Consider the following 27867-nt stretch of genomic DNA (forward strand, 5'->3'; position numbering starts at 1 on the left):
TACTTCCTTTCCCAGCTCCGCATCCAGAATTAAGAAAAACAACGATCTGTAACATTTAGACAGCTCTGCAGTACAAAAGGCATGCTCTCATATACACGCCTTCACTACAAATGTTTTTCCGCCCCCCGAGTTCTTATAATTCAGGTGAGAATCATTATTCCCATTGTAAGGGTAAGGAAACTGAAGCTCAGGGTGTTGGGAGATTTGCCCTGGCCGCAGAACTGGTAAGTGTTCAGAGTTTATTCGAGATCCCAAGTCTCTGGGTTCCTAGCTTTGCCCCACCCTACTCCCACCCTTGTGCTCCCGTTAATACCAAGAGGGAGTGTCGTGTGATGGAAAACACAGGCAGCCTCTGAGACATTCAAGTTTGAATCCCAGCTCCACTGCTTCCTTTTGCTTGCTTTTCCTTGGACAGTTACTTCACCCCTCTGGTTTTCATGGTCCTTTATCTGTAAAAGGGGGTAATAATAGTAACCACCCAGCAGGGTTGACGTGCGAATGAAACGAAATGCTCACACATGAAGTACTTGGCACACGGTGAGCAGAAAGTACTCAATAAATGACAGGGGCTATTTTATCCCAGGCCCTGGAGGCGAGACCATGTCTGTCCTGAAGGTCTACCTGGCCCTGTCTCCTCGCTGGCTTCTGGGAGGATCCAATGAGATGGCAGATGGCAAAGGGCATAAAGTGTGTGCCTTTATCTCTGCTAAGACACGAATGACCACACAAGACCCAGATTGTCTGAGTGAGGCTACTTTTCAAATTTCATGTCTCCTCTGGACAGAAGGGAACTAAGAAAATCCTAAGGCATGTTCAGGCAAGTTAGTGTAAACTTCTTTCATAAAGGAGGGCACTGAGGCCCCCAGAGGAGCAGGGACCTGCTCACAGCCACACAGCAAGGCAGGGTGGAGGTGGACCCACAACCCTTCCCACTTGACCATGGGGTTGATTCCTCTGTCCTGCTCCTCCCAAAGGGGCCCGACCTGGAGAGACTTGGAGATTGTTGCCCAACGTTTAAGGGCAGGTCCATGATGGAAAAGTCATGTCTTAGCAGGAGCCACCAGTGGAAAAATGAATGTGATGGGTCATGAATCAACAGAGCAGTGAGGTTTTCCCACATCTATCTTCACTTGTAGTCATGGAACCCTGGCATGTACCTTGTTTTAGGAAAAGGACTTCTCCTGAAGCCTGGGCCCAGCTCTCACCGCTGTACTTAAGAGGGTCACTGTCAGACAAGGCAGGTCTGGAGAATGAGATGAGGCACTTCCCGTGAGGCACCGGGGGTACTAACCCGGGCTCTTTGATTTGCATGAACCAGAAAACCCAGCTCAAACTGGCTTCAACAATAAGGGGAATAGGACTTCCTTGGTGGTGCAGTGGTTAAGAATCCGCCTGCCAATGCAGGGGACACGGGTTCGATCCCTGGGCCGGGAAGATCCCACATGCCGCAGAGCAACTAAGCCCGTGAGCCACAACTACTGAGCCTGTGCTCTAGAGCCTGCGAGCCACAACTACTGAGCCCACGCACCCACAGCACGTACTCTGCAGCAAGAGAAACCACCACAGTGAGAAGCCCGCACACCGCAACAAAGAGTAGCCTCCGCTCGCCGCAACTAGAGAAAGCCCGCACGCAAAAACGAGGACCCAATGCAGCTAAAAATAAATTAATTAAATAATAATAATTTTAAAAAAACAATAAGGGGAATGAACTAACTCATGCATCTAAATTTTCAGAGATGGATCCTCAGGTGTGAGCTTGGTCCAGCAGCTCAAGTGATATCACTATAGTGGTGGGTTAAAACCAGTCCATAATGAAAGGGAACCTTCCTACACTGTTGGCGGAATGTAAATTGGTGCAGCCACTAGGGAAAACAGTATTAAGTTTCCTGACAAACTAAAAATGGAGTTGCCATATGATCCAGCAATCCCACTCCTGGGCACATATCCAGACAAAACTCTAATTTGAAAAGATACATGCACCCCAATGTTCATAGCAGCCCTATTTACAATAGCCAAGACATGGAAGAAACTTAAATGTCCATCAACAGAGGAATGGATAAAGAAGATGTGGTGCATGTATACAGTGGAATACTACTCAGCCATAAAAAAGAATGAAATAAAGCCATTTGCAGCAGCGTGGATGGACCTAGAGATGATCATACTAAGTGAAGTAAGTCAGACAAAGACAAATACCATATGATATCACTTATACTTGGAATCTAAAATATGGCATATATGAACTTATTTATGAAACAGAAACAGACTCAGACATACAAAACAAACTTAGGGTTACCAAAGGGGAAAGGGGGTGGAGGAGGGATAAAGTAGGAGTTTGGGATTAGCAGATACAAACTACTGTATATAAAATAGGTAAACAAGGTCCTACTGTATAGCACAGAAAACTAGATTCAATGTCCTGTAATAAACCATAATGGAAAAGAATATGAAAAAGAATATGTATATATAAGTATAACTGAGTCACTTTACTGTATACCAGAAACAAATACAGCATTGTAAATCAACTATACTTCAATTTTTTAAAAAAGTATCCATTAAAAAATAAAAAAACAATCCACAAATACTTCAACACTCCCTTCAAGCGAAGCCTAATTATTCTCCCTTCGAGTGTGGGCTGGACTCAGTGACTTGCTTCTGGAGGATAGAAAAAAGTGGAAATGAGAGCATGCAACTTCAGAGACTAGGTTCTAGAAGGCACTGTTTTTCCTGCCCCCAACTCTCCGGGGGAAGCCATCTGCCATGGAGAGGCCCACTTGGTGACAAACCGAGGCCTCCTCCCAACAATTATGTACATAAGCCATCTTGGAAGTGGGTCTTCCAGCCCCAGTCAAGCCTTCAGATGAATGCAGCCCCAGCCAACATCTTCCTATAAACTCAGGAGACCCTGAGCCAGAACCACCCATCTAGGCTCTCCAGATTCCCAACCACAAACCGTGTGGAATAAATGTTTCCTGGTGGTTTTTTTGTTTGTTTGTTTGTTTTTTGCAGTACGCAGGCCTCTCACTGTTGTGGCCTCTCCCGTTGCGGAGCACAGGCTCCGGACACGCCAGACCGGGGCACGAACCCGTGTCCCCTGCATCGGCAGGCGGACTCCCAACCACTGCGCCACCAGGGAAGCCCTTTTTTAAAAATATATTTATTTATTTTTGGCTGCGTTGGGTCTTCGTTGCTGCTCACAGGCTTTCTCTAGTTGTGGCAAGCAGGGGCTACTCTTCATTGCAGTGCACAGCCTTCTCATTGTGGTGGCTTCTTTTTGTTGTAGAGCACAGGCTCTAGGGGCATGGGCTTCAGTAGTTGCAGCACGTGGGCTCAGTAGTTGTGGCTTGAGGGCTCTAGAGTGCAGGCTCAGTAGTTGTGGCACACAGGCTTAGTTGCTCTGCTGCATGTGGGATCTTCCCAGACCAGGGATTGAACCCGTGTCCCCTATATTGGCAGGCAGATTCTAAACCACTGTGCCACCAGGGAAGTCTCATGTTTGCTGTTTTAAGCTCTTAAATTTAGGGTGCTCTGTACACAACAACAGTAACATAAAAGCACAGACCAGGTTCTATTTCTCCATGAAGTCTCTTGGCCCTGCCTTCTGCCTTCCTCCATATATTGGCTTCATCCTCAAAAGGGATCCTCTTTTGGCATAAGAGCTGCTGCACCTCCAGCTCTCACATTCCCTCAACAGACTATCCAGGGAACAGTATCCCTCCCAGTAGTTCTTCAGAAGCAAAAAGCAGCTCCTCCCCTCTAAAAGCCATGCCGACTTCTGACAAATCACCGGCTCTGGCTGAGGTAGCGTCCGTCTTTGTGACCGAGGATAAGGGAACGATGCATTCCTTGGTCTAAGCCATCAGAGCCCACCCTGGAGCTGGAGGTGCCACCGCAACCCCCAGCCAATCACATGGGATTCCAATAGAGCCAAATATGGCTCTGATGGTGGAAGAGATGAGGAACAGTTGCTGGAAAGCCACATAATAGCCATGATGTCATGGTAGTGGTGGTGGAATACTCAGGAACAGGAAATCTCCCACGGGCCTGAGCATCCTCCAGAGTGAAGTGATAACAGGGCTTAGAGGTTAAGGTGAGGCCTCTGCAATCAGGCAGCATCCGAATCCTGGATCTATACTCACCAGCTTATGTGACCTATCTGGGCCTTGGTTCCTTCATCCATAACATGGAGTTAGAATGCCCAGGAATGCAGGTGGAAGAATGAAATGAAGTGCAGTAAAGGCTCAATAAATAAGTCCTACTGTTCATTCAAATTCTTCACTGAGCACCCACTGTTGCTTGGCTGTCTCTTTCCCTGGCTAGACAAAGAGGCACCCAATGGAAGAGACCGTGGTCATGTCTTTGCCTTGGTAACCCCAGTGCTTGGTGCACAGTAGGCACACACATCTGCAGACCTGAATCATTTGGAAAAGGGAGCATATGTTCTTTTTGGCTCCAAGGGACAGGGCTAAGACCAAGGCCTGTGTGTGGAAGTCCTAGGGATCAGGATTCAATTTGCTCTAAAGGAGAACTTTCAGATAAAAGGAATAGAGATATCCATAGTTATAAAAGAAAATGAAAGGAATATTTATGGAAGACTTACTATGTGCCAGAAACGAGCCTAAGCCTGTTTCTGGTCCTGTTGTGTTTAATCCTCTCAAGTCTATGAGGTAAATACTATCATTAACCCATTTCACAGGTGAAGAAACCGATGCAGAAGATGACTGAGTTTGTTCATTTACTCACTCATTTACCAAATGAGTGCCTTTCCTGTGTCAGGCCCTGGGGACTCACCCATCAACAAAGCAGACAAGTGTTTGAATCACCCGCTGAGCAAAGAGCAAAGCTGAGACATTAGAACCCAGCTGTGTTTGTCTTCAGAGCTCGAGTGCATGACTATTACATGGATTCCTTCCAGAACAGGATCCTCATAAAGTGGTGAGTTTCCTGTCACTGAAGGTGTGCAAGTGAGAACTGGAGACAGCTAGGGGCCAGCTGTAAGGAATTCCAAATTGGGATGGACTGGGTGAGCTGCAAGGGCCCCGTGGCTGTTCTTCAAGCTCTGGAGCCGTCCAGAGAGCCTCAGAGCGCTGAATCTGGCCTCTCGCTGACGGGAAGAAAGATAAGGATGGAGGGAAAAGGAAAGAGGAAGAAAAAGGGGAAGCGGGAGGAGCGGACTAACTTCTAGGGCGTGAGCTCGCGCTGCGGGCACCCAGGGCCCGGGCGCCACCTAGTGGAAGAATGTGAGAAGCTGCTGGAACAGGAGAGAGAGAGACAAAATGAAGGAGCTGGCGGTAGGGACGTGGACAGAGGAATTGAGAGCGTGACAGATGAATGTGTTCCTGCTTCAGCGTTCCAGACCCTCCTGTGCATAACATTGTATATAATGTAAGATATATGTACATTATAAAATATAATGTAAGCATTTTTTCCTCCACATTTTGACCTCTCTGGAATCACCATGCGTCTTCACAATGAACGGCGTGATGTTTAATAGATGGTGGTGCATCCTCCTATTGCCAGCATCCAAGCTTTGATAAAACTTGGCCATAACTCTCACTGATGAAGCCTTCATGATGCTCCAGGCATGAGCTAAGCCCTTGACATACATTATCTTACTGAATCTATGCTCATTTTACACGAGAAGGAACTGAGGCTGGAGGTGAATCAAGATGGTAGAGTCAGAGGACGTGAAGCTCACCTCCCCACACAACCGCAGCAAACATACTGTACCTGTGGAACAATTCTCACAGAAAACCAACTGGAAACAGGCTGAGGGAGGCGAAGTCACTTGCTCAGCCTCACAGTATCTGTGGCTGAGATGCTGCTGCAGAACATTGTTCCTGACCATTGTGGCGCTGCACTGCTCCCCTCTTTTATGTCCCTGAGCATATGGTTTTATCACTATTTGATTGTCCCTCTGCTCCTACCCCCCATTCCTGGCCATGTGCCATGAACTCCACTGGATCAGGGTCTGCCTTCTATTCATCTCAATTTAATTCTCCTCAGAACCCTGTGAGGTGGGTGCCATTATTACCATTTTATCTGTAGGGTAAGAGTTTAAATAAATAGAAGCACCTAACATTTTTTAACTTATTTATTTTTGGCTGAGTTGGGTCTTCGTTGCTGCACACGGGCTTTCTCTAGTTGCAGCGAGCAGGGGCTACTCTTCATTGCGGTGTGCGGGCTTCTCCTTGCGGTGGCTTCTCTTGTTGCGGAGCATGGGCTCTAGGCACGCGAGCTTCAGTAGTTGTGGCATGCGGGCTCAGTAGTTGTGCCGCACGGGCTTAGTTGCTCCGCAGCATGTGGGATCTTCCCAGACCAGGGCTGGAACCCGTGTCCCCTGCTTTGGCAGGCAGATTCTTATCCACTGCACCAGCAGGGAAGCCCTAACATTAAAAAAAAAAAAAAAAAGACTAAATAAGAAATATACAAAAGGGAGAACTGTAGCTGTTTTGATGTTGGCATGGGGTAATTCACTTTCTTTTATCTATTTTCCAAATTTCCTGGTTGTACAACAACAACATTTAAAATGTATTCTGCAATTTTAGTTCATGATCTGCCCAATGGAAAAAAGAATATTAAACATTATGTATACATGGTTTGATCCTGATGTTTGTAGCTACATCAGTACTTCTAAATATATGGGGGGGGGGAAACCCAGTTTGTTCCATATATTAGAGGAGGGGAGCTCAGGGAAGGTTGAGCGTAGTCAGGTAGAGTACTTGACCTGAGGTAGGTGTCCTTGGTTATATCTGGATGATGGGATTGCCAACAATTTTTTTCTTTTTTTTTTTTTTTTGGCCATGCCACATGGCTTGCAGGATGTTAGTTCCCAGACCAGGGATTGAACCTAGGCCCCCGCAGTGAAAGCGCCGAGTTCTAACCACTGGACCGCCAGGGAATTCCCAATTTGTTTCTTTTTGTTTTCCAAATTCTCTAAAAGTGAATATGTATTTTTTTTGAGTTAAAAACCATCATCATAAATACGTCTCTAAGTCCAAAAAGGATTAGGACATTAGGAGACCAGAAAGGATATCCCAGGCAGAGAACAGCAAGAGAAAAGCAAAGGAACAAACGTGGGAGATCACAGGGTACCTGGCGGCTGCTCTGCACATCTTGGCTGTCTGGATGGGTCCCGATGGTCGGTGGCGTGTGCGTCTTCCTCCAGGCAGGGCCCAGACCTGTCAGGCTTACCACTCCCCTCTGCTCATGTTGGCTATGTAAGCCAAAGCCTCCATGCTTAAATTGCTAGAAGGGTCTCTACCCGGTTATGCACTAGGGAAAGAACAGATGTGGGACTTTGGGGTTCACAAAGGCCACTTCTGCACATTGTTTCCTATTTTGGGGTTTTTCCTTCCACATCTCCAATATCCCCTGAGAGCTACTTCTACCCCTGCTTCAGAGGCACCTGGTTACTCTCAGTCTGTTTCCTTTCGCTACAGCAGAATTAAAGCTGGGTGCCCTCAATAGCCCCCTGGCTGAGGCAGTCTGAGGGGGTGGCATGGCACCTGGGGGAGCCGTGGCTTTACCTTGGGGCAGTCGGTTCCCATGACAAGGCCTAGGCTAGATGGGTGGTTTTCGCATGGTTTTTGGTTGCGGAACCTTTTATCAAAAAGAATCCAACAGGGAAGCTCAAAGTTTAAAAAAAAAGCAGAGCAAAGCCCTTGCAAAGCTTACCTGTATCATCTCTCAATCCCCCAACAAAGATCAGTACTACTAGTGGCCCCATTCTACAGAGAAAATCTGAATCATAATTCTCCCCACTTAGGACTCTGCAGGGCAGTTTACAAACTGGTGGACTAGGTGACCTGTAAGGTAACGGCTTTCCATTTTGTTGACTGTATCAATCACATTAGAATACATTTTACATGGTAACCCGGTTCACAAGCATACATATGCACACAAGCACACAGGCACACACACACCATGAAATAATACTTAACCTACTATATGTGATTCACACTTAAATTTACGATTTCATTTTTTTATTTTAATGCTGGTTGCAACTCATCCAACTTTACAATTCACTGCCGAGTCTCAACCTGCAGTCTGCAAAACACTTCCTTAATGAAGTTTCAGATGAAGAGTTGATGACTGGCCTACCTGGTGAGAGGCATCCGTATACTCTGTGCACGTGGCACCACTCTTTAAGAATCAGCACATCAGTTTCTCCTCCCATGATACACCTGAAATAAAAGGCCATCTTGGCAAAAACCTCTTATGATGTGAAGGCCTGCCAACTTAACTATATATTGACAAATGTGGAAGATTTTTGCAAAGAAATACAGGAAAAACCTGTATTTCAGATCCTATCATCTTTCCTTTGAAAACGGATTTGCACGGAAGACCACTTAGGGGTACAGCAATAATTGAGTTCCTAAGAGCCAGAAGACAATGTTTGGTATGAGCTAAGATGGAACTTTCAAATGAAAAATACAGCAAATAAGCTTTCAAAAGGCAAAAACGTCTTACAGACTTTTGGAGCTGGTCTTTCAAAGGAAGGAGCAGAGTTGGGTCCTCAGGACATTAATGCCTTTCAAATTTCAACTTCCAAACTTCTTCAGAGTAATTTTTCAGAGTAATAAGCTCCATCCTTAATTTCAATGCCTTTTGAAGAACCACACATATTTGGGCAGATTTTCTACATTCGTCGTCTAACGTGATTCTGTTACAATACCAGACAGGTATATTGAGGAAAAACAGCGTTCTTTATCAGATGGTGGGAGAGACAATATCAACTAGACCTGCACGTACCTTAAGTAAGTCACACTCTCCCTTAGTCTCCTGATCCTCTTCACAAAAGTGGGAACAAATTTTTGCTTGGCCATAGCCCCCCAGCCCCAGCCTCCAAAATGGGTATGAAAGTTCCACAGAGCACTTTACAAAGGCATTATCAGCTCTACTCTGCAGAAACTCTGAGAGTCCTACAGCCACAATTTCAGAAATATTCTCATACAGATACAAATGTGTTTAATATGGCACTGAATACTATATATAAAATAGATAACTGATGGGGACCTACTGTGTAGTGCAGGGAACTCTACTCAGTGCTCCGCGGTGGCCTATATGGGAAGGAAATCTGGAAAAGAGTGGAGATATGTATTTGTGTGGCAGATTCGCTTTGCTGTGCACCTGGAACTGACACAACATTGTAAATCAATTATACCCAATTAAAAAAAAAATGGCATTGGGGCTTCCCTGGTGGCGCAGTGGGTGAGGGTCTGCCTGCCGATGCAGGGGACACGGGTTAGTGCCCCAGTGCGGGAAGATCCCACATGCCGCAGAGCGGTTAGGCCCGTGAGCCATGGCCGCTGAGCCTGCGCGTCCGGAGCCTGTGCTCTGCAACGGGAGAGGCCACAACAGTGAGAGGCCCGCGTACCGCAAAAAAAAAAAAAAAAAAAAAAAAAAAAGGCATTGAAGTCTGTCAGCACATGAAAAGATGCTCAACATCATTAGCCGTCAGGGAAATGCAAATCAAACCATAATGAGATACTAGTCCACACCCACTAGGATAGTTATTATCAACATGACAGATAACATGTGTTGGCAAGGATGTGGAGAAATAATAACCCTCATACACTGCTAGTAAGAAGTTCGGATAGTGTAGCTGCTTTGGAAAATAGTCTAGCAGTTTCTTAAAAAGTTAAGTATGACCCAGCAATCCCACTCCCAGGTATATACACCCAAGAGAACATATGTCCACATAAAAACTTGTATGCCGAATGTTCATAGCAGCTTTATTCATAAGAGCTGGAAAGTGGAAACAGCTCAAATGTGCAACTGATGTGGATAAACAAAATACGGCATATCCATATAAGGGAACACCACTCAGCAATTAAAAAAAAAAATGAAGTACCATGGATGAACCTTAAAAACATATTAAATGATAGAAGCCAGACACAAAAGCCCACATACTGTATAATTCCAGTGAAATGTCCAGAATAAACAAATCTATAGACAGAAAGTAGTTGCCAGGAGCTGGGGCTGATGGGACTGTCAGTAGAATGGAAAGTGACTGCTAATGGGCAGTTCCTTTTTAGGGTGATCAAAATATTCTGGAATAGGTAGTCGTGATGGTTGCATAACCTTGTGAATATATTAAATACCACTGCACTGCACACTTTAAAATGGTGAATTTTATTAAAAAGAAAAAAAAGAAAAAATTACATTAAATAGGGCTATGATTAATTAAAATCCTTTTTAGACATCCAAACTAAAATTTACCATAGTTACTAGAATGACCACATATTACGTTAGCTAAGAAAATGGGAACCTCTTTGTACTATCATTGCTTTATATGTATTAACTATCACATTTAACCCTTCAAAAACAACTCTGAAGTAGATTCCACCATTATTTAACTCGGAGAGAAGAAATGGCAGCACTTAGAGGCCAAGTAACTTGACCAAGGTCACACTGTAGAAAGCTATGCGAAATAGAAACCCTGGTCTACCAAACTCTATGTTCTTGTCCACTCCAAATTGTTTGCATGTGTTTTACCCCCAGTGGGCAAATACTAGAGAGCAGCAATCACCATGTCTTCATTTTCTTTACCTCAAGCCCTAGTAGTGCCTTGCAAGTACAGAGGCAATGACAGTCAATTAAACTTATTTACTCATCGGTTCATCGAGCATTTGTCCTTCTACGATGTACCAGGCATTGGGGACACAGTCACATACAAGACCAAGTTCCTAAGGACCAAAAACATCATCTCAGGTGGTAATAATTGCTATAGATGAAAACAGAGGAGACGAAGTTGTTCTTCAGACAAGTGTCTGAAGAAAACAAAGTAAACATGTCAGATCCGGCAGTGAGGACAAAGGCCCCGAGAGAGGTTTAAAGGAAGGGCAAGGAGGTAGGTATGGCTTGAGCAGACTGAGGAGTAGAGATGAAGGTGCCAAACTAGGTGCTACTGGGTCTTGCAGGCCAGAGTAAGAAATTTGGATTTTACTCTGAAGCAGAAAAAAGGAGCTGAGGGTTTTGAGCGGTACTATCATGACAGGCTGCCGGGAACAGAATGGCCTTGTGTGCATGAGGACTGGAGGGTGGACAATGCTGCCACTGACAGTATCAACTCAATTTTGAGTAAATGAGAATGACAGGTACTGAATGGGACAGATAAATCAGAGGATATGTTCAATTCGGTATGCCTTTTAGACATCCAAATGAAGTTATTAACTAGGTAGCTCGATAGAGGTCTAGGTCAGGAAGTCTAGACGGGAAAGAACTTTGACACACAAAAAGACATTTAAGGGACTAGGGATTCAGTGTCCTTGGTGGCATTCCCTACAAACTCCATCACTTCACGTTTCAAAGGATCCACTAGAGATGAAAGAGCTACTGAGGTAGGAGGAAAACTAGCGCTGCATCTAGAAGGTAAACCAGTGTTGCCCCCTAGAACCCAAGAGAAGGAAGTGTGTCGACAAAGGAGTGAATGACTGAGTCAACTCCTGCCAAGAGGGCTAGTAAAGGATGGAGAATTGATCGCTCACTTTGGCAAAATGGAAGTTACTGCTAACCTTAACAAGCAGTTCAGTCAAGTGGAGGAATGAAAGCGTGTTGAATAAATGGGACAAGTGAATAAATGGATTGAATGAGTGAATGGCTAGATAGATTCCAAGTACTCCAGTGATGTTCATTGCTTTGTTCATACTGAAAGGGGTAAATCAGCTGCAACGATCTTAGAAACCGGATATCCTGGGGACTTCCCTGGCGGTCCAGTGGTTAAGACTCCACGTTTCCAATGCAGGGGGCACAGGTTCGATCCCTGGCTGGGGAACTAAGAACCCACATGCTCAGTGGCCAAAAAACAAATAAAAAACAAGCACAAACTGGAATATTCTGTGCATTTCCTACATCACAGAATTATAAAGTCAAAAGGAAGTCATGTGGAAGATCCCTGAAAGCTCTAAGTTGCCGCAGACACATGTAAGATTCTATCAATGGTGGAGAGTCACTCTAGATACCTTAGTTCAGTCGCTACAAAAGCAGCTTCATTAATAAGCTTTTGACTTGTTACAAATCACTCTAAAAACCCACCTGTAAAAATAGCCCCTCTATGTCCATATCCTTTAGATAAAAAACTGCCCACTAAGTTTTCCTGAAATTAAGACATGTAGGCATTTTCCTTCTTTTTGCTTCAACTGCCAGAAACTATAATCAAATTAACTGCCTATGTGACAACTTGCTAAGCTTAAATTCACTTGCCAAAAATTCCTTCTTTCTTATGAATGTTGTTGTTTTACCTTATACAATGTTATCAACTCCCAAGTTTCCTCAAATTATATTGCTCACACCACACCACACCACACACACACACCCCCAATAGAGGGAGGTTGCTCCAGTCATTTCTTAACCTTCGTTCGCTTCCTGGAATGTGCCAGGCTTCTTCTGTCTTGGGGTGTACAGATACTGTTTGCTCTGCCTGAAACTCTTCCCCTATGCCTGGCTGATTAGCCCATTATATGTGTTGCAATCTCACTGTGTGCTTTCCCTTCATGGCATTTATCACATTAATTACTAAAATAAAGATGGTAAGACAATTTCATCACCTTGTTTTTCTCTTGTCTAATCCTCACTCTGCCAAAGGTGCCAAGGGGGTAAAGGCACTGTAAGATTTCTAAGGTAGGTTTCCTGCCGTATTGAGATGGGTAAGTAAAAGTGAGTGGCCAACATTTTTAAATTTAGAAATTTATTGTTTAATCCACAAGCTTTATATAGCTTTAGTTTAAAAAAAACAAAAAAAACCCCAACAAAAACAAAACAAAAACAGTGAAAACAAGACACTATTTCAAAGTCTGGGCCCTTCCAGCTTTCCAAATACAAGAGCTCTGAAAGTTGTATATACCAATCGGAAGAACAAGACAAAATTATGAATGGAGCCATGACGTTTCATAAAACAAAATTTTATGTAACTGAAGGATCCTTCCTGGGACTAGTTAACTGCCTTTACAAAAAATAAAAATAAACAGAACAGAGTGAAATTCCAGTGTTCCAAATCAACTTGTTACACATCAATATAAACCCACAGTGTCCTGGCAAACAACATGCTTTCATTTTCTGTCTCATCCTAGAGCTCGAATCCTGATTCATTTCAGCAGAGACTCCACAGGCAACAGGAAAGATTGTGGTATTAAAATATTCATTTATACTTTTGTGGTAGTTCAACAGTGGTCTTATTTCTGGGAAAGCTTGCAAAAACCATACAAGGTTGGAAGCATCATAACTTAAATGGGTGCTAAGACTCAAATGAGAAAAAGGAAAAAAGAAAGAAAAAGTAGAAAGAAAAACCTCTGGGAATAGACAGGGGCATTTAATGGAACCATAAGAATGCCAACAATATTTAAACCCCCTTTTTTAAAAAGGGGATTTTTTTTTTTTGGCTTAAAATATTTCACTCTAAATGAATTTATGTCAGCTGTCAATGAAAGAATGTCACTAATACACTGTGGACACCTTTTGCAATGTAAATCCATGCCCTTTTTTTTTTACATGGTGAACTTCAACCTAGCAATTATTACAACAAATGTTATAGTCTAAAGCTCAAACACATTTTTAGCAATTTTGAAACTGAATTGCGTACAAACCAAATAAAATTTACATCATAACAAACATTTCCACCTAGGACTGTGGGGACACTTGAGCCTTCCGCATTGATCTCAGGGCCTTTTCACGCAGGTGCTTTTCTAAGTCATCAAGGTTATCTTCAGCCTCACTTTCAGTCTCCTAAAAAAAATATATATATAAAAAAAAAAAAACGCCAAAAAGGTCATATCGTTAAATCTTGAGACACCGGTGGGAGATGCTGAGTACAGAGAAAAAGAAAATTCTTGTGATGTGTGCACAACTCTATGAATATACAAAAAAACCATAAAATCACTATACTTTAAATGGGTTAAGTCTATGGTATATTTAATTATATTGAATTTCTTTTAAAAAATATACATTAAGCTTTTTGGATGCCATTCATATTCTTATCGTTAGCCTTAGCAAATTCCTGCTCTTGGTAGGTGGTCATAGAGAAACCGATCAGAAAAGAGTTAACAGCTGAGCATCCAATTATTAGAAAAAAATTACTTAGCTACTTCTCAATACCAAATGATTCAGCTATCTGTACACACTGTAAGAGTGTTCGTAAATACCTTCTTAGGCTCTGGCTCTGCCTCTGGTTCTTCCTGTGCTGACGCGGTTGTGGGAGCAGCAATGGCTGCAGGGGTCACAGGAGCTGCAGCAGCTGCAGCTACAGCCTTTTCCTTCTTGTGTTTTTTGTGCTTCTTGTGCTTCTTATCCTTTTTGTGTTTCTTGTCCTTCTTTTTCTTCTTTTTCTTTCCACCTCCTTCTGGGTCTGAATTCTAGAAATCCAGAAAACCCAAAGCAATAAAATCAACCTGTCGAACTAAACATTTTATTTCTTCAAGGGAATAAGCAACTGGACTAATCTCAGGATTTCATACGGCTTCAGGGGGGAAAGAAGACCCAGGGCCAATCAACACTAAGAAAAGTACTCCTAAAAGATGGGAACCACCACTGAAAGCAAAGACTTCCAAGAGTTGAAACAGACCTTGAAGATAAATGATTTTTTAAAAATTTCCCCAACTAACTTCACATTAAACCAGGCCTCCCAACCACAAGCTATGAATCAGGTCTCCAAGACTGGCCTGAGTCAGGGTCTACCTCCATATGTAAGGAAAAGCACCATGTGCAACAGGAAGAAAAGTCTCTGAACTCAACTAGACCTGATTTGAATTCTGGTTCCTGAACCTATTAAACTAGTTGACCTCAAATTGCCTGACGTGTTCTGAGGCCTTTTTGTCAACCCAAAATGGGTATAACTATCCTTGATAAAGCTGTTACAAAAGTTAAATGGGAATATCTGTAAATCACCCACAATACCAGCCTAACATGTAGGCTTTTAATAGTTATTATCCTAAATACAAGCGTGTATGAATGCCACATCTCTAATCACTGTCTGATCTATGTCTAGAATGTGGGTACATTGTTCTCCACCACATATATTCCAAATTTAAGCAAAGGGTAGGCTCTGCTATAATTGCATCTAGTCTATAATTTTTAAATCTCACATTTCTAAGCAATTACTTAAAATTCCTCAATCCATTCAGTCAGTCTGCACAATAATTCAATCCTATTAAGATGGACATCCACCACTGATTTTATACAATACAGAAACCTGCCATGATTAGATTAATGAATCACAAAGAAAACAGTTTAAGCTCTGATATTTTTATATCCCAATGATATTTAAGCTTGACAATGTAAAACCAAGAGTGTTATTCTTATCTATGTAGCTTGCCAAAGATAAGGCTATATGGGACAACAAAGTACTTTCCACTCCATCTAACATTTCACAAGTTGTGAGGTTCATTTTTTATTATAGAAATAATGTATTTACACTGTAGGAAAAAATAAGACCATTAAGATGTAAAGAAGAAAAATTAAGATCACGCATCATTCTCCTTCTAACATATAACCACCGTCGACATTTTGGTATGTTCTTGTGATAAAGTGTATTTTTTCTATATAAAAATGTAATCAGACTAATAGACATGATCTAAGATTGAAATTTTTATTGATTGTGACCATAACTATCCCAAAACCTGTCAAACACTAGAGAAAACAGCAGAAACGCTAAACTATTTTTCTCCTAGATAACAGAATCAAGGGTAATTTTTTTCTGTTTTTCTAAATTGTCTACATAATCCAATCTTCACCACCAAGATAACAGTAGTAGACATATCACAAATTAGTGGATGTCTAGAGTACTAAGCATGGACTGTGATGCAAACACCACCACTTAACTTGTGCCTCCTTTTGAAGTCCATCTGAACCATAGAAAGTAATGCTCCTCTGAACTACAAAAGACAAAAAATTCTCTCCTTCCAAGTGACCAAAACAGGGCAGATGTCCTGTTTAATTACAAAAGATGTCCAAAACAGGGCAGACATACCCTTGCCGGTGATGGGCTTGGTGTTGGGCTTTTAGCCTTTTTAACCGGTACCGCTGGTGACCAGTTGGTAGAGGGTGACTGAGACTGGACAGGGGATGGAGGTGCTGGGGGCTTTTTAGCTGCTGGCTCAGGAGATCCCGAGACAGATCGGGAAGATGAGACCCTCCTTACCGACTGAGGGCTTGGTGAGGCAGCTCTAGAAACAGAGGGAAAAAATAAAACATTTAATATCCAAAAGCACAGATCCTTCTCTCTTAAGAGAAAACAACCAACTACCATTATACAACCAGATAATGAACTTTAAGTATTTCACAGCACTTAGTCTTGCTGGTTGATTATACTAACACTTATCAAATTTTTACCACCTAAGTCTCCTGGAGAGTAGTTCAAGCTCCACAATCCTCTATCCATTCTGTTAATGATTCTTCCTGTATGAAATTAGTAATGCCAGTTCCTGTATTTAAGACTGCTTTTATCAGTCTTACATAGACATGCAAGAAATATCCTATGCATCACTTCAGAGCTAGGTTTGGAAACAGACTCAATAAGCCTGATATCCCTAAGAACCAAGTAAAATCCTATGGCATTTAGCTTATACCATGAGGAACTATCCTGAAAACAGAAAGGATCTACGAATAGGACCTAGAATTTGCCTTAAAGTTTGTATTCACAGCTATTCTTTCCTGTGATTTCTCAGTTGGGGGGCAGGGGGCTTCCAAGCATAAAGAGCTATGCAAGTTAGTGTTCCTAACCAAAAAGGATAAAATATTTTTACTTTTTTATCTTTTTGGGTTCCGGAGTCCTGGAGACTCTCCTAATGGGCCTAGAACTTGGAGATGGGGACAGCCTTCTTTGGGGTGATGACGATGCTCCTCTTCGAACAGCTGGAGGACTTGAGGAGGTCTGAGGAGCTCGAGGCCGTGGTGAGGGCGAATGCCGTTTGTTTGGTTGTGGTGACCGGGCCTCCCGGGTAGATCGGCTCGGGGAAGACCCTTTCCTATGCTTTGATGACAACGAAGGTGAACGTCTCTTGGTGACTGGGGAGCTTCTTTGTTTGGGAGGTGGCGAATGGGAGACCCGACGCTTTGGTGGTGGAGACGGTGATGGCCTTCGTTTAGGAGGGGGAGGGGGTGAAGCCGTTCTTCTCTTTGGAGGTGGAGAAGGAGAATATCTCCTCTGTATTGGAGGAGAGTATCTTCTTGGGGAAGGTGAGCGACGACGTGGGGGAGGAGAAGGAGTCCTAGGAAAAATAAACGGTCCAACAGAGTAGAAACAGAATGCAAAGAAAACTATGTACTTATACAGCACCACACAGAGAGAGAATATTTCTAAGTGGAAATGTCATGCGTTTAAACTCATTTAAGGTAACAACAACAAAAAAAATCACTTAGTAAATTCCTGTTTATCCTAGATGACTACAAATAGGTCATTGTGATTAATGGAGAAATTTAGTTTTCAGACTGAATTCAAATTTGTCAAAAGTCATTTAGCATGGGCTTCCCTGGTGGCGCAGTGGTTAGGAGTCCGCCTGCCGATGCAGGGGACATGGGTTCGTGCCCCGGTCCGGGAAGATCCCACATGCCACAGAGCGGTTAGGCCCGTAAGCCATGGCCGCTGAGCCTGTGCGTCTGGAGCCTGTGCTCCGCAACAGGAGAGGCCACAACAGTGAGAGGCCTGCGTACCACACACACACACACAAAAAGTCATTTAGCACAATCCATATAAAATCAACTTAGTATTTTTTTAGAAGAGAACCTGGCATTGCTCTAAGGAAACTGAAAATCCATTATCACTATGTAGCAACTAGATAACTACATTAGCAAGACTCTGTTGACCGTGTTCAACTTGAACTCAGGAAGTCTGTGCTTTAAAGAGCTCTCCTGTGTAGGGGGTACCCTCTCTAAACTGGTGTTTGGACTCTGAATTAATAATTAGCATTCACTTGCACAGCTTTAAAAGGCATCTCTACCCTGCCCCCACCAAGACAGACTTACATTTTTTGTGCGTCAAAATAGTATTCAATGGAAGTCTACTGCTAGGCAGAACGCATCCCTGTCAAAGTCTCAACTTGGCCTTCCTCTTAATGCTTAATCCCTACATAACCCTAACTTGCCTCTCAGGAATTAAACCTCAATAAAACATTTAGTTCCAATGGCCTGATTTTCTTCTGAAACATTCAGACCTTGAGCTCTAAATATTTTCCTGCCTAAAAATCAGCTTTGGGATAGGCCATACATTGGGCAACACCATAGAGTTTTCCATTTTGCCCTCATATTTAATAACTCTGAACCCCCATTTCCTCACCTGAAAAATGGGAATACCAAGCAAGATCATCTTGAGGAGACATGAAGTACATAAAACATCTACCACTTTACCTGCCACATAATGGCCATTCAGGAGTTGTAGCAGCAACTATACCGCTTGATAATGTGTTTGAGCAATGCTCTTAAAATTTTTTTCCCCCTAACTTTTATTTTGAAATCATTTTTGATTTACAGAAGAGTTGCAAAATTAGTGGAGACTTTCCACTTAACATCCCATATAACTACAGAAAAATTACCAAAACTATGAAATTAACCTTGGTATTAACTAAAATACTAATGTCACCCCAGTTTTCTCTACTAATGTCCTTTTTCTGTTCCAGGTTCCAAAAATCAGGATCCTACATTGCGTTTAGTTGTCACGTGTCCTTAGTTTCTGCCAATTTGTAACTGCTCCTCAGTCTCTCTCCCTCTCATAATTGACATTTTTTTGAAGAGTACTCATCAGTTACTTTGTAAAATGGCTTTCAATTTGGGTTTGTCTGACAGGGTCAACGCTCTGTGTCCAAAGATCCAGTATCCACAAATTCAACCAACCATGGATCGAAAATATTTGAAGAGAAAAAAAATTCAGAAAGTTCCAAAAAGCAAAACTTAACTCCCCACTATAAATATTTTTTCCCTCTGTAATCACTAGTGATCCTGCCTTTTAATTTAACATCTTTATTGATATGTGGTTCACAAATCATAAAATTCACCCATTTGAAGTGTGCATTTCAATTGTTTTAGTATACAGTTGACCCTTGAACATGGGTTTGAACTCCATGGGTCCATTTATATGTGGATTTTTTTTAATACTTATTGCAGTACTACACAATCTGCTGTTGGCTGAATCCGCAGATACGGAGGGCCAACTGTAAAGTTATACTCAGATTTTCAACTGCGTGGAGGGTCGGTGCCCCTAACTCCTCTCCTTGCTCAAGGGTCAACTATATTCACAGTGTTCAACCATCATGACTCCCCATTCCCATCCCACCCTAGGCACCATTTATCTAATAACTCTCTATCTCTACAGATTCATGTGTTCTGGACTTTTCATGTAAATGGAATTGTATACTATATGGTATTTTGTAAACAGCTGTGCATGCCACTCGAATAACATATTTCAATCACAAAGATTCAAAGTTGCTCCCTTTAGCTCCCACTAGCCTACGTGATAAAGTACCTGCGTCGTGGTGGTGGTGTGGGAGACCTGCGTCGACGAGGCGGAGGAGCAGGAGAAGGAGAACGTCGCCTTCTGGCAGGCGGTGGGGAGGGGCTTCTCCTCCGTCTACCACTAAACCAAAGAAGAATTATAGTTGATTCAGAGTCAGTAACATTTATAACTAAGTGATCAAGATGATTTAGTTTCAATCATTGTCAACCCAAAGTGCAGCAGCTTTCACTCTATCCCTCAAAGCAGTGTTTTTCAAACTACAGTGTAGTTAGTCAAGACCCTGGGTGAGAACCAGGATTTAAAAAAGAAAAAAAAAAAAAAAAAAAAAGGAAAGAAAGAAAAGAAAAACAAAGTGCTTTAACTTGTGGTAAGGGTAAATTTTGTATTGTGAAATTTTTGTTTCTGTATATAAATATGCAGTCTGAGTCATGACATAAAACATTCTTAACATGACGCAAGGTGAAAAAAGTCTGAAAACACTGCCTTAGCGCATTGCTTTTTAATTAGAATGTACATCAGAAACAGCTTGGAAGCTTATTTGAAATTTGTGTTCACCAGGTTTGGGCTATGGTCTAGCCAGTATATGTTTAAAAAGGTTCTTCAAGTGATTTTTGATTCCTTGTTAGGAACAACTGTTCTAAGGCCTAGAAAAACACAATGTTCAAATACAGATATTTAAGGCCCGAAGTCTGGGTGTCACCGCTCCAAGTTCTTGATTTTTTAAAAAGTATGTTCCCACAGTTCAACAGTTGCAAACTATTAACTAAAAACACTACCCCAAAGACAAAGGACCAAGGCTGTCTGAGCACTAAAGCCACTGGGAGCAATGCGGTTAAAATATAGATAAGAATCACAGACCTTAATTCTGAGCAGTTAGGCATTTAACCAATTAACATAAAAAGCACACCTGAAAAATACAATTATAATCAACTGGACTAACTCATAGTAGTCTCCCAGCAGATATACTAAAATAAATACCAAGCCAGTTTGACATCTATTGGCCAAGTTTGTGTATACAAAGAAGTCAAATAATATACAATTAACCCTTAAACAACGTGGGGGGCTTGGGCTTCTGCGCTGGCAGATTCAATCAACCGAGGATCGTGCAGTACTATAATATGCATTTATTGTAAAAAAAAAAAAAAAAGAAGCCATGTGCGTGTAAGTGGAGTCACACAATTCAAACACATGTTGTTCAAGGGTCAACTGTAATTAGTTCTAAATTTCTTGCCCAGTACAGGATTGATGCTTCCTGTGAATCTGGAAGTATTTTCTAAAGTTTACTAGTCTTGATTCCCCATTAAAACTAAGGAGAGTTCATTAACAGAACAATGAAAATTCTGACATTCATTAGTAAATTTAATTTTTAATTTAAATTTGCTTATGCCCTGTGGGGACTAAGACCTCACTCTGAACAGATTTAAAATATAAACTACAGGACAGATAAGCTTCAGATGAAACGTAGACACCAAATTATTAATTACAAGAAAGAACAGTAAAGGAGAAGCCACTTTACTAGCAAGGCTAATCTGAGAATTACGGGACCTAGAGAAACAGGGTGGACTACTGTTTCAACAGGTAATGAAGATTTCAAACGGGAAAAGACATTTGGGTTTTGACTCAAAAAAGAAAAACAAAGGTTTACACTCGCAAACTCTGAGGGTGAGATGATACAAAGCAGAACTCCCAATGTGTTATCAGTAGGTGTAATAGCAAGAGAGGCTATTACTGTTGATTATGTGACTTCTCTTTTAAAATATTCTCATAAAAAAAATTTAACTCAGATTAGAATCTATTATAATACACTAATGACCTAAGATATTTATTCTGTGCCTCAGTTTCATTTGTAAAATGAAAGGCTTGGAATAACTAAAAGGTCCCTTTCAGTGATGACCTTCAATGTCCTGTTTCCATGTGAGAAAAAGCCAAAAAGAGAATAAGAATAAAACCATAACCTAAAAAAAAAAAAAAAAAAAAACAAACAAACCAAACTAGCATACTTAAAGGAACTACAAGAAAAATTTGATAATCACTTATAACTGGAATCTTGACACCCGATGGCTCTATGACCTAAAGGCTACAGTTTCTTACCTGAGCTGATATGGCATACATATCAGGGGTTTAAAAGAAGAGGAAGAAGTAGAAGAAGAAGGCTAAACATTTTCTAGTTACTCTGAATACTAGTGCCAACTCAAGCCTTCAACTGTGTATAGAAATTGTTGAGTACAGAGGTCTCCCCCCACCCAAACTGCACGAGAACCAGTTTCAATAAGCCTTAAAACATGAAGTAGCCCTCAGCCCTCGAGTATGTAGGAATACAAAAGTCTTATAAGGACAAAGACAGCTTGAGATCTCTGCAGTGACCTCTTCAGAATCACCTCACTTCACTAGTCAGGCTGGTAATGAAGACAAAAAGTTATAGATGCAACAACTATCTTTTTATACTAAGTATGATCAATACACCATTCACTGTTAAGGAAAGAGTGTTCAATACCCAAAGACACATGTTTAGAAGCATGAAAAATGCTGCGTTTTTCAATCTTTAAACTTTATATATGAAATATTCAAAGCCAGGCGGTATTTCCCTTCTTAAAAATAAATACTGAAGTGTGATCCCAAACAATTCTTTCTCCATCTCCAAATCCTAGAGACTTGATGGCAATCTCTAACATCATTATCCATAACCGGCTGCGGGGGGGCGGGGGGGGGGGGCAGAATCTTACCACTAACCTGATTTTGTAAAGCAATTTTTTAGCTGCTGTACTAGCAATTTTACAGAAACCTGGAGTAATCACAGTTGGGAACAGAATACCTTTGTACCTAAATTTTTTTTAAGGTTTCTATTTTTTCTTGTCAAGTAAGTTACTTCCACAGCACAAACACACTGTTTTGCTCCATCATATACACTGCCAACTGGTTCCAAAGAACCTTTCCAAGAAAACACTCTTATTAATTAGTGAGACTACTTAAAACAACACAGCTTCAAAAACTGATCTATAAAGAGAACAATGTGAACATTTCAGGAAGGATACTTAGAAATTTAGTGACAGCAAAGACCTCAGAAAGCAGAAGACTAGCAAAGACAGTACAATGTCATGGTGGAATGGTATAAAGTCAATGGCACAGGTCTAAGATCTGGTTTTGTCACTCTGTAACCCTAAGAAACTCACTTACTACTTCTGAGCCCCTGTTTTCTCACTTATGAGATACGCCTGAATTAGAGATTTCTATGTATCACCTGGCTCTAAAATATTATGGCCTTAGGGTCACAAAGACCCTGATGACCAAACAGGTTCCAAAAGGATATGCAACTTACCTTTCTACTGTAGGAAACACTGAACAGGGCCAAAGCCTCACAGTCATTTTTTAATCTTTTAAATGTTTCTCCCATGTTTTTCTTGCCTTCCCTATAGTCACCACAAAGTCTGTTCCCACTAAATCTAAGGAACTATTACTACTGTCCTATCTCTTGGAAAGACCTCAAAAAACAGAAGACTAACAAATACACTGTAAGTGCACAAAACTCTAAATCCAAATGATGCTCTAAAGTGAACACTGTGTATGTTTTTATCATTATTCTGATGTGTAAGAAAATATAATCAAACCAAAACAATTGAGGAACTTCTCCAGTCATACCCTGTAAACGTCAGAATGGGATGTTACCTAAACAGTAAATTAAGTCACTCAAACTTTGACATGTAATCCTAATTTACAAAATAGCATCTAACCAACCTTTTAGTCACTGGCGATTGCCATCGCTTTCCCATCTGCATCCTGAGAGCAGTGGAAAAAAACAAATGTCAAGAATTCCATTCACCAAATTAATTACTTCAACGGAGTTAAGTATCACTAATGGAGATATATTTTTTTAGATATTCAAACATGGTCGGGAGTTAATGCTATGATTTAACTGGTCTATTCTAGTCATGCACACGTTCGACATACTGGTACAAAACTTACTAAGTTCTCATTAAATAGTAATGACCACGGAACAAAGAAAACCCAAATACCCCCCAAATCTGACCATCTCCTACTGTGAGTTCTTGAAAGCAAGGAGTTAAGCAAATTCTAAATAAGCCCACAGCCCATCCCTTAAGTTATGAAGTTTTATCACAACTACAGAACACCACTGAAGACATTACCGAGGGGAAGTCTCTTTCTGGCGCTTTCGAGGTGATGGAGAGGCACTCCGGGAAGGGGAATGTCTCCGCCGCCTGCCTACCTCACCATTCTTCACATGGGACCTTTTGGGTCGCTCATCTTCTGAGGAAGAGGAGGAGCCAGAATCTATAATTACACAATAAACAAAAATTTACATCAGGTCTATGCTTAAGAGTCTATCTACGTTTTTGGAATCTAAGCAGATGGAGTGTCCAAATTAGCAAATCAAGTCCACTAATATAAGCAAGCACATATACAGCCATCAGTTCTGAAAAAAGGTAATATCGATATGTGCTTAATGACTTGAAAGTCAAGCATACATAAATATACGTTATTATATAATTACGTTATACAAATCATTTCTACAGAACAATCCAACAAGACAGTGTCCCTTATAAATCTAGTGATCTTCCAGATAACTAAGTAAAGCTTAAAAAGCATCTCAAGCATTATTTAATTCTTGTTACTCTACTCTATGTACTTTTAAGGCTATTGAAAGTCTTACTAGCATTTGAATAATTTACTTCATATCCCTATTATTTATCAAACAAACAAAATGTGACATTTCCTACAGGCCTGGTAACAGTCAAGAACTGCAAAGAGAAACACTTCATTTGTACATGGTTTCCTTAACTTAAAATAACTAACAAGTCCCAAATACCAAAAAATATCCAAAACTTACATGCATTTTTCAAACACTTCCATGATTAACCTCATCTTAAAGAGCTGCAAAAGCTGTATGGCTTTTAACTGACTTAATGTCACTGTGGGATGCTTTGGTTTCCATTTTTATAAATGAAAAGCAAAGGTAGTGCCTAGACTCAGTCACAAATACCAACTAAGCGAATAAAACCAGGATATCTGGTTTAAAAATCAGGTTTCTGCGTACGTACTTTTTAATTCAGAAGTTCCCCTCCTAATTACTATTTTACAGATATACTCACATAAGCACAAACACACAAAAAAACTAGAAATAACCTAAATGTCCAAATAGGCGAGTGGCTCAACAGATGACAGCATATTATCAAAATTTTAAAAATGCTGCAGCTGGTAAATAAATGAGGTAGATCCTAAGAATTAACAGGGAAAGATGTCTAGCTATAGTAGGTTAAACAGGCAGGCAATATAATCTACAGTTTGAGCCTGTGGGTTTTTTTTTTTTTTTTTTAAACCACAGATACTTATACATGCACAGAAAATTTCTGAATAAAAGCTTTGGGGAGTAAGACAGGGTTGAGGAAAGAAATATACTTTTCCAATTTCTATTCCTGTTTTAACTATTGTACTAACACTTCCTCCTAACATATTTATACACAGGCACAAAAATATTTCTCCTAAGTATTGATACATTCACTACACTTTTGGATATTTTTATCTTAAGTATTTTTATTAGGATATGCAGAAAGAAAAAAATGTAACCAGTGTCCATACCAGAGGAAGACTGCTGGTTCTGTCGTCTGTATTGGCGTCTCTGCTGCACAGAATCTGCTGCAGCCATTTTGCCACCTTTATCTTCTTCTGAAAGATGGATGCATTTAGAAAGTGTTTCTTTAGTCATGCATACAGAAAATGTAACATATTTGAATTGGGAAATGGTCTCCTAAACCTTTATCTGGTTGGGTCAAGCAATACAGCTACTCTTTTTTAATAAAGGAGGAGCTTAAAATGCCAATTTAAATGCTAACTTAGACTATCTTCACTAAATATAATAAAAATAAACTTATTTAGGCATTTGTGACAGTTCGGTCTGCATGCCAAGCACTTTATAAACATTATTTCAGTTAACAACCAAAGACCTAAAGGATGGTACTGTTATCTGCATTTCAGAGATGAAAAAAAAAAAAAAGTAGAGGCTCAGATAAATTATTAAAACAAACAAAAAGTAGTTAGTGGAGCTGGGGATTCAAACAGGCTGGTATGACTTCAAAGTCCTAGCTCTTAACCATTAAGCCATATCGTATAATTAATCTTTAACCAGAATCTAATTCAGCTTAAAAAAACCAAAACAAACAAAAAACACTTACCTGATTCAGATAACTCTACTTTTCTAGGCTTGGGTGCTGGTGAAGGGGACTCTCTTTTCTCAGTACCTTTATGTTTTGTCACTAAAAATAAGGGGAAGAAAAACCCCACTTACATACATACAAAAACAAAACAAAAAGCAACACATCTTCTTAACAGTACAAAAAGAAGTGTGACTATTCTCATAAATAATTTACTGACAATTAAAAAGTTCCTATAAGCCCCTGTTATCATTACCTGAAGCAGAAGCAAGAATTTGTAAATGTTTGGTGAAAAGCCTCAGAAAGTTCTACAATGATTTTCCAATTTTCAAACTTTCAGATTCTCCCAAGAGAAACTTTAAGAGAAATTGGGAGCTGCTGTTTCTGAGTAGAACAAGCTCTATGCTAATGCATAACATTCAGCTCAGTAAAGTAAACCTCTGTGTGCTACCCTACAACCTAAAACACACACTCTTAACTACAAAGACCTCATTAACATAAGACCTTTTAAGCACCCCCTACAGGTTGGTCCAGAAAAGTAATGAAGATGATAAATGATAAATGATAAATGACATAAGATCTGACGAAATTTTCAGAGAAAAGTATCTGGTCTGGAGAAGAGGAACAAATTAGTCACCTAAGAGGCTGAAGGCTTTTGATGTAGAGTATAACCTTCACAATAGCATGAGGGACTTAAACTACCTGTAAAAAAGTAGACCTTCACAACGGTAAAAATATTAAATGCTAAGGCTAGAGGATCCTTTCCAAAGATTTAAAAAAATTAAAAAAATAAAAAATAAATAACCTCAACTGAAGTCATGCGGGTAATTGAAATGGACTAGGATCTGAACCCAAGACACTACTTCTATACCTATGGCATAGGCGTTAATTTCTAACAATTACTATCTCTGTCCACATTATCCATCCCATTGCTTCAACTAATGTCAAAAGTATATACACATGGGCTTCCCTGGTGGTGCAGTGGTTGAGAGTCCGCCTGCCGATGCAGGGGACACGGGTTCGTGCCCCGGTCCAGGAGGATCCCACATGCCACGGAGTGGCTGGGCCCGTGAGCCATGGCCGCTGAGCCTGCGCATCCGGAGCCTGTGCTCCGCAACGGGAGAGGCCACAACAGTGAGAGGCCCGCGTACCACACACACACACAAAAAAGTATATACACAGATAATCATTAATCTTACCCTACATTAACCTGAAACATTATTTGAGACCATTCCTCTAAGAACTAGACTTGAAAACAATATGATGCCCTCAGTACCCTTACACCTGTTTCTGTTTAATTAAAGCAATTAACATGGAATGTTTAACCTAGAATTTAGATACATTTCATTTAACAGACGCTCATTCAGAATACTGTAAAGACTTATTCTAAGGGGCAGTAATTTAGCAATCTAATCATTTTTGCTGAAGTAATCCAACTGAAGAATTTACCACTATACTTTTAAAATACCAGCATTTTATTAATTCTACCTAATAAGCCTTTTGGACAAATCACTGGATTGGGTAAAAAATCCAGTGACTAGTTAATCTAGTGATTATCTAATTATCATGAAATATAGTAGCAAGACTGCATTTAAAACTTGTATTTTAGGGCTTCCCTGGTGGCGCAGTGCTTAAGAATCCACCTGCCAATGCAGGGGACACAGGTTCGAGCCCTGGTCCAGGAAGATCCCACATGCCACGGAGCAACTAAGCCCGTGCGCCACAACTACTGAGCCTGTGCTCTAGAGCCTGTGAGCCAGAACTACTGAAGCCCGCACGCCTAGAGTCCATGGTCTGCAATGAGAAACCACTGCAATGAAGAGTAGCCCCTGCTCGCCGCCAACTAGAGAAAAGCCTGCGCACACCAACAAGACCCAATGCAGCCAAAAAAAACCAACCAAACAAAAAAAACTTGTATTTTAAGAAATTCAAAGACATGAAATAGAAATGCCTTTAAATTTTAAGGATTCAAAGCTATTTTTGGGGTCAGTACTCTTCATTTTTAAGTGTCAGTTAATCTTCAATTCTTGAAAAAATATTATAGGCATCTAGTCATAAACCCAAACGTCGAAGTACCACCTTAGAGAACTGGGTTCCAAAATGTGTTTGGGAGCTGGATGTTTGGATGCCGGAATGCATTTTCCTCTGAGAAACATTACAAATGTGGTTATGTTTGCTATATAGTGGTCAAATACCTATTTAGTAAATAATACAACTGAACTACAACATTACATTTTTTCCCCACAGAAACTTGTATTTGGAGTT

General features: G+C 40.9%; 2 protein-coding genes across 21 annotated transcripts in view; both read right to left on the reverse strand.

The window, feature by feature from the left end:
- Window positions 1-27867, reverse strand: part of NCMAP (non-compact myelin associated protein) — a 561420-nt gene that overhangs the window by 420743 nt on the left and 112810 nt on the right. The gene's annotated exons all lie outside the window — the stretch shown is intronic.
- The window catches only part of SRRM1 (serine and arginine repetitive matrix 1), a 32367-nt gene continuing 14615 nt past the window's right edge, over window positions 10116-27867 (reverse strand). For 5 of the 17 annotated variants that reach the window (XM_049695602.1, XM_049695590.1, XM_049695564.1 and 2 more), the window contains 9 exons: window positions 25624-25704; window positions 25031-25117; window positions 23581-23725; window positions 23171-23212; window positions 19448-19558; window positions 16737-17201; window positions 15962-16157; window positions 14139-14348; window positions 10116-13722 (listed from right to left, as the gene is read on the reverse strand). In XM_049695602.1, coding sequence (XP_049551559.1) covers window positions 13618-13722; window positions 14139-14348; window positions 15962-16157; window positions 16737-17201; window positions 19448-19558; window positions 23171-23212; window positions 23581-23725; window positions 25031-25117; window positions 25624-25704 — 1442 coding nt within the window. In that variant the 3' untranslated portion in view covers window positions 10116-13617. Of the gene's footprint in view, window positions 13802-14138; window positions 14349-15961; window positions 16158-16736; window positions 17202-19447; window positions 19559-23170; window positions 23213-23580; window positions 23726-25030; window positions 25118-25623; window positions 25705-27867 lie in introns of all 17 variants that reach the window. The other 12 variants (XM_049695604.1, XM_049695606.1, XM_049695578.1 and 9 more) reach the window with 6 other exon arrangements.

This window comes from Orcinus orca, chromosome 1 (genome assembly GCF_937001465.1).
Source record: "Orcinus orca chromosome 1, mOrcOrc1.1, whole genome shotgun sequence".
NCBI lineage: Eukaryota > Metazoa > Chordata > Mammalia > Artiodactyla > Delphinidae > Orcinus > Orcinus orca.